This window comes from Trachymyrmex septentrionalis, unplaced genomic scaffold (assembly GCF_001594115.1).
Source record: "Trachymyrmex septentrionalis isolate Tsep2-gDNA-1 unplaced genomic scaffold, Tsep1.0 scaffold36, whole genome shotgun sequence".
In the NCBI taxonomy this organism is placed as follows: Eukaryota; Metazoa; Arthropoda; class Insecta; order Hymenoptera; family Formicidae; genus Trachymyrmex; species Trachymyrmex septentrionalis.
Genome location: NW_017305525.1, coordinates 52,932 through 61,330, shown reverse-complemented (window position 1 = coordinate 61,330; position 8,399 = coordinate 52,932). Strand labels below are relative to the sequence as shown.

Sequence of the window (8,399 nt, the reverse complement as noted above, 5' to 3'; positions counted from 1 at the left end):
AATATTCGGCAAATGTCGGATATCCGACTCGAAGAAATTGCTTTCTCGGATATCCGATCGGATATTCCATTGTTACGTTATACAATTAATTTAATAAGAAATACTATATTTTTAATAAAATTATATGTAAGATGAAATTTATTTTCTAGATTGGAACATTTCATAATCCGTCATTACAGCAATTTTGAAAATTAATGAGACTATACAGTTTGTCATGTATAATAATATAACCATTTAACATTTAAACGGAGTCATTGCGGATTTGTATGAGTTGCTGGAAATCTGTAAAAAGAAAATTATAGTATTAATATATATGTATAAACTTTATAATTAACAAAAATGGAGAAGATTAGAAGATCTGATGTATAATGCTAATAAAAGAATTAGTTTTAAAACCAATATGTAAATATTAATGTGTTTTAATAATAACACAATTAAAAATTGAACTTTATACTAATGTACACGGTAAAAAATATTTTGTATTTATGTTAAAACGAATCCTTATTAAAACTTTGTTTGATATGTTGACTTTTTAACATATCCGAGTAATTTAACATAATGTGTTATTTGAATATTTTGTGTTAAATTAAAATTTAACATTTCTCAGTATTAAAATAACACAATTTATAGATAAGTAAATGAATAACATAAAAATAATGTAGTTTTAAAATTCTAAGAATAAATGAATAAAATGTGTGTGTTAATGTAATATATTATAAATGGTAATTTTACTGAAGAAATATGTTTTGTACAGCTAGTTACATATTTTATATGTAAAAAGGTACAGATATTTTTTTCTCTTTGTAACAGTAAATATCTGTTAAATCTATTATACATATTAAATGTCACAGAGGTCTTACTTAAATTAAAAATGCAAAAATAGCATCTAATTTTAGTTAAATTTAATATTATAAATGTATTAATTTAATATAAAATTTGCTTTTATATTGTTAAAGTATTATACTTCTTGTATTCATTTATTACATAATATTTGTGTTGCTTTCTTACATATTCATCTTATGTTAAATTAACACAAAAATTTGGGTGGACCGTTTGAGACATGTGAAATGTATTAAATTTAACGCAAACTTTTTTACTGTGTAGAAAAAGAAGTGAATCGTCCAGGCGCTATAGTTGATGTGGCAATCATGGTTCTTACGGTAGTCGTATGTATTGTTCCAGTAATTTGGGAATTTTCGATGATTGCAGGGCTGTTTCTAACTGAGGAAACTAGATCAAAGAATCGATTATTAATAACAATTTTTGCATAACTAATAATTATACAATATTTATACAAATAAAAAAAATTAGAAAAACTACGATATAAAATAATATTAAAAAGATTTAATTGAAAAGCAACATGGCGTATATAGGTATTAATGCCTCTGATAGTAGTGTGTATAAAAAAAATTAAACTTGATATTAACCTAGTAATTGCTGTGGGATATGAGATTGCCGTGAGACTGTAGGTAACGTAGTATCCCATTGTGACTGTTGCGATGAAGATTGCGATTGATTTGTGAGATCACTGAGTTGTAGCAATCGTGAACCACGTGGCAACTGTGACATTTGCGAGCGATGCGACAATTGTGACTGTTGTAAAGATCGCGACTGATTTGTGAGTCGCGGTGATAGTGAGACGCGCGGAAGCGGTTGGAACTGCGAAGAGATTGTTATAATAATGAATATATGAGTAACTAGTAATTATAAAGAAGCAAGGAAAGTTAGAAGGTTTTACAATATCAAATAAAAATAGTAAGGCTAATTCGTAGATGTTGTTGCCATCATATGTATTATAATTATTTAACAATTGATATAAAAATATTGTACGGCGCCAAATATTTTCCTCGGACTTTTTTCATGGTATGATATAAAGGCAAAATTAAAATGAAACTCACAATAACACAATTAAAGCATAACGAGGATCATATAATATAAAAGTTGTATATAGAACAAAAAATTGTAAAATATCTGATGATGTACTATATTATATATAATTGAAAATTTTTCTAATATACAAAATTTTTTAAATTAATATATACTTTACACATTACATGTTTTACACTCACATTTATTTCGTGTTCTTCTTTGATAACTCTGTCATTTTGCTTGAGAGTTGAAATAAAATATTCGTTTCTACCAAGACAAACGTGACGATACCAAACGATGAAACGGTGCCAAAGGATTCTAAAGAAGATCCGAATGCGTCTTAAGATACGAAAGTTAGGACACCTAATTAAATTAAATATTTTTTATTTTATGTGTATGAAGACTCTAATAATTAAAAATAGCAAATAAATCATTGCAGTAGCATATAATAAATTGAAAAAAATCTAATCAATGTGATATCAGTTCGTAGTTGTACTGTTTATTTGAAAGAAATAATCAAATAGAAAAGATTTTCAAAAACTTGTATATTCTTTTTTTAACTGTAATCACGTATTTTATTTACATTAGTAGAGATGTATTTTTATTATTTTGTACTATTTAAATATTAAAATACTGCTATAGAATAATATTTCACGTGATATTTCGTATGTTTTATGTCGAAACATTTTACCAAATATGAAATCAAATATGAAATATCTTTTAAGCTATTACTTCTTATAACTTTCTTAAGTGCTTCTTAATGCTTTCATAAGTAGAATAATAAAAGAAATTGTAAAAAAAATATTTAAGATATTTCTAGTTCAGTATAGTTAATTTATATAGGCATGACATTGTAAAAATTGGATGTATATTTCTAAAATGTTTTCCAGCAAAAATTTAGAATTATTTTTAGTACAATATTATTTCATATTTTCACTTTTTTTTTCAATAAACTTTTTACATTAGTATTAAGTAATTATATTTTATTAATCAGTTATAAAAATTATAAGCATTTATAGTAAAAAAATTGTATTTACCAGACTTGGCAATATAAATTGGAATTTATAATTAACATTATGAATATTCCAATTCCTAAACCAGCAGCAAACCATAAATAATTAGGCCAGTGCAATATCGAATAATTTACAAATTCAGTATTCGAAACTTGGAATTCTTCTGTTTTATTTTTTGTATATGTACTGTTTCTTAATACTGGTATCACAGTATTTGTTAATTGTGATGTCACGTTTTCTGTTACAGAATCTAGAAAAGTAATGGCAATTAATAAATAATTATTAATGTTCATTGTTAGTGTTATAGATTTTGTAATAACTATTTAATTACATATTAAAGAATTAATTTTTTTAATATAAAAATTTTTAGAAAATCTGTTGATTGCAAATAAAGTTACATTAGTCTTTTTTATAATAAAATTTTTCATTTATTTATTTATAATAAGATTATCTTATTACTGTATTTTTGTTAATTATTTAATAAAAGTGAAATAGGAAAGATAATTTAATTTACATTGAACTATTTTAACTTGCTATAAATAAATTACAATTAATTTTTGAATTAATAACAAATAAAATGAAAAGAAGAATTTAATTCTATCTACACATTTTCATTTTATACCAGTCGATTATTTTATACATAATAATTTACAAATCTTGTGTATTCTACTCTTTTCAAGTTACATTATATTTTAATATTATACATATTATATATTAATCAGCTATGTTTCATTATTTCTTTATATGCATATATTCCTTACAATTTCATTATTCAAAGATATACCTGGAGACAAGGCAGTGTCTCGGTACTATTTGCTATGTTTAATATTTACATGATTAAGAGAATAACAAAAATAAACAAATAAAAAATATTATTTTCTTAATATAAATTTCTTTACCAAAAATTAAAGTAGTAGTAGTGTAGGTGCTCCATAACGACGGTGACAGTGTCATAATGTGAAATATATATATTCTTTCTTTTACTTAAATAGGAAGAATTACTTTCCTTATTTCCTTTCCTAGTCATATAAGTAATTTTGGAAGTCGTAATTAATATCTTGCTGTATGTCGTATATTGTCGTATCGGCGTATCATCTGAAACTAGTAACATCTAAAATTAATGATATTATTAATGTTTATTTTGGATGTTTGTGAATAATGAAAAATATACGTTGGACAGCTTATATTTTATTCAAGATAGTAAAGAGATAAAAGGAAGCTCAAACAAGATCAGATTGAAGAAATGTTTATATATTATTTGAGAGAGAGAGAGAGAATGAAAGAGATCAATTAAGATTATGAAAGATAACTTTGATTTCGTCTAATATACATAGCAGAAATTTATTTTTTTGGAGTATCTTAGAGTTGAATCTATGATGTGATCAACATGGCATTAATTACATGTTATAAATATTTACAACGTAATTAATTATTAATTAATATTAATTTCATGAAGAGGACAGAATTCTATTTTAATATTCAATGCTATCGCCAATTTCTTTGTATATGCTTGATAAATGATTAGCATTTTATAATGCAAAAATTACAACAATAGATAATCATGAAATATAAATTAATATGCAAAGAATAATATACAAATGATGATTACTAATTTTATGAGGTCTGAATTAATCTTTATTTCTATAAAAATTCAATTGGATAAATTGTACCGTGTACGTATAATTCGTGATTTAATATTAATTAATAACAAATAATACTCATAGATGGAAAGTTAAAGAAAAGTTCGGTATGATAACTGATACATTAAGATGTTATTTGCTTGACGAGATGTAAAAATTAATTTCAAATAAGACAACTTTACTTGTATATCAAATAAAGTATTGTTTTTATACGTTCCTATTATATGATTCGATAACAAGTTACTGAAAGCTCTGTTCGAAAGAACCATATCTTTAGCATAATTTATTGTTATTTGCATGTTATTGAACTTTTTATATGAATCTATATTTATCTATCATTTAGCTTTTGCGTCACTGAGTTAAACATGCTCTCTTTTTGGAAAGAAAATTAAGCAACGCGTAAAATCAAATCTCGATTACGAGTACGTATATCTACATTTGCAAGCCACGTTCCGTGACTCGTCGTGGCTTGTCAAATAAATAATTATGATAATTTCAAAATAAATTCGACTTTGTAGATTGGCAAGCAATCGAGTTACAACGAATTAAATAGATTCTACGTCGCGTCATTACACTGTAGTTCGTTTATGCATATCATCTCTAATTCGTAGCTTGTAAACGTAACAGTTAAAAAAATATGAACACGAAAAGAATAATTTTGCTGAAATATCTAAAAATTTAATTATATACAGATCTGAAAATAATTTTATTGAACCAATAACACAAAGTTAAAGTAATTACAAATCTTAAATATGACGAGCAATGCTGCAAAACATTTTGACATTCGAGCAACCAGTCAGAGTGTCTTACTAATTATTTGGATGGTTCAAAAAAATTATTTTTACACATCTGCATTTAGCTAAATTTTTAGATACTTCAGCAAAAACGTATTTTCTATGGAAAAGTGAACAGCATGGATAATAAACATTGACCTACGATCTAATGGCGCGACTCATTGATTTGTAGCTTGACAAGCATTTTGATTCGCGTCCTACTTATCGATAATGAATGGGGATAATGAGTCGCGAATCGCAAGCCATGAGTTATGACTGCTGCGAGCAATAACGAACTACCTCGGTTTCAGGGCACGTGATGAGCATGGCAAACATAACGAATGGTTTGGTCTGTATTGGTTTGTATGTACACGGAACCTCGTGTTTATTAAATTAAATCTCGAGCATTTCGATGTCACGCGGTTCACATGCGAAGACGGTATTCTGTTGTCAAGGAATGTTACACAGGAAGGTTACGCATTTCTTTGGACACACTGAGAATAATGCTGAGAATAATGCTTGAACATCGAGCTAAATGAAAATAATTGCACAGTCACAACATGTGATGCAATTCATATACTTATATATATGATTGCCTGTATTAAAATTATTTACTTTTGGGAGACAGAATAGAATTCCAATATAAAAATGTTAAAACACAATTTTATAATATAATATTTTATGAAAAAAAATAGAAACTCGTTTGAAAGGAATTTAACTAACCTGTACATTTAATTTAACCTGTATAAATTCTTGCAGTAAAGTTACAAGCATTTCACAAACTTCTGGCACTAAGAGATTGAAGGATTGTTTGCAAATCTTAAAAAGATATTGCAGATTTTATAAGAATCACTGTTTTTCAAAAATCGTAAAAATGATTAGTACAAGTATTTTCCAAGAACGTGTATAGAAGATCAAGCATTCGACATCTAGCGTGAGAAATACCAGTTGACAAAGAAAGTGCGACAAAGAGTGCCATCGATGTATTGTCCTTTCTTTTTCTCTAAGCAAGTATTGATTGAAAAGAGAAAGCTATATACATATTTTCTTCCTTTTTCTATGGTATTCCTTCCCTTTTCTATGGTATTCCTTCCCTTTTCTATGGATAGTATTTGAAGGAAAGAAAGGAGAACATATATAAAAATGATTCTAATTGTATAATTTATCTATCAATATGCTAACTTCACGCTTTCTGTAAGAAAAATAAATGAATGGCATAAGATCTATGTATGCATATTCCTCATTATTTTCGCACTTTTCTAAAATATATGAGTTACCTATTCTTTTACATTTTAAAATTAATTTAATTAATAATTCGCATAAAATTTTTATATCGATCGCACTAATTTGTGAAATTTTAAGTTTTCTTTTAAAAATAAATTATGATTATTATGTTCCGCCCGTATTAAAAATAAAAATAAAACACTTTCTATAATCTACTATCATCTTTCTTTTTCGATTCATTTTTTGTACAGCATAATTTATACATATAAATATACTCATAATTAACTGCTGCAACAAATTATATATACAACATGGGCTGATACAGTTTTTTGTAGTATAGCCGAGTGAACATTGTTCTTCTTTATGCATGTAAAGATCGACTTACAGTCACTGTGAAAACTATCAAGGACTACCATAAAACGATAGGAACTGCCGGCATCGCATACTTATTAAAAATGTATCACAGCAAATTAAAAAATTATTTAATAATACTTAAGAGCAAGAACTTTGAGCAAGACCTTTTGAAAGCGTTGGAACTATTACAGGATTATAGGAAAATAGCAAAAAGTCGACAAAAATTAACTGTTACATTATACTTTATTCTTGTAATGGAGTGCCAGCGCTTACATTGACAAATTGTTTAAAAATACTTAAAGGCTGGAAACTGTCGCTAAAACTTATCAGGAACTGAGGAACTCTTTGAGATCAAGAGAATTTTGTGATGAAAATTTTTTTGAAACTTCGGGTGTTAATTGTCAGATTAAATATTTATTTTAAAATATTTAAAGACCTGAGCTATTGTTAAAATTTATCAGGAATTATAGAACTCTTCGAGAACTATAGAACTTCGTGATAAAAATTAATATTTGAAGTTGGCATCCCGTTAAAAAAAATTTTTTTTTGTATTAAATCAGCGGAACAATTGTTAAAATCTAACAGGAACTGTAGAATTATTGTGGGTGCAAACGGAATTGCGTATAAAATATCGGATTTTTCAACATGAGATGTCAACTTCACGGCAATTTCTATTCTCGGATTAACAATTATTATATACAGAGTGATTAAATTAACTAACACTTAAATTGACCATCTGAATATCTCGCTTATTTTTGATGATATAAAAAAATGTTTCAAATGAAAGTGGAAGGGTTTCGAGGGAACGTATTTTGGTCATGTTTTTTAGATGAAAGCATCAAAAAGATATGAAGGTTATCTCCCCTTTTTAAAATGAAATTGTATAATTTTTGTTACCTAATATGATATTCCTCTAATTATTCTGCATATAAAAGTATTAAGTAGTAGTATCAAAAAACCAATAGTTGACGATATATTTTACACATTTTATTCTGGCACATATTGACATGTTAAATAACTCGTAAATTATTAACTTTTTGATAATCGTACCTTAATACTTTTACGAACAGAATAATGAGATGAATGTGGTTGATGGAATGTGGTTAAAACCATTATCGAAAATAATAGAAGTGTTTTAAAAATATAAACTTGATTTTTAAAAAGTTTGTAAATTTATATTAAACAATACTTGCAAAACACATTGTATATATTTCCGCAGTTAACAAAACCATATACTTTTTAATGTAAGACATGTATTGCTTACTATTTTATTCATTGTAATGAATCGTTTGTACGTTTACATTATGATGCGTTGCAGCAGGACGAGTACGCGGTAAATTTCTATTAAATCGTTGATTGAAAATATTCTTCAAATTTCGAAGAGAGGAACAGATGTATCTATTTATATTATATCATGAGATAATTCACAATTAATGACAAGTAATAAAAATGAAATGTTTTTGTACATAAAAATTATAATAAGCAACTATAGCAGTAATCTAATATCACTAACTTCATATTTATAG

The 8,399-nt window shown here is 26.3% G+C and overlaps 1 protein-coding gene across 1 annotated transcript; it reads right to left on the bottom strand.

Annotated features, from left to right (window-relative positions):
- Nucleotides 1-1,093: 1,093 nt before the first annotated feature.
- Nucleotides 1,094-3,836, bottom strand: LOC108750320. Its single transcript, XM_018489700.1, has 5 exons — nucleotides 3,782-3,836; nucleotides 2,907-3,132; nucleotides 2,070-2,232; nucleotides 1,431-1,659; nucleotides 1,094-1,266 (listed from the first exon to the last, which is right to left on the bottom strand). Exons 1-5 carry the CDS (start codon nucleotides 3,834-3,836, stop codon nucleotides 1,094-1,096), a joined length of 846 nt encoding a protein of 281 aa, XP_018345202.1.
- Nucleotides 3,837-8,399: the final 4,563 nt, after the last annotated feature.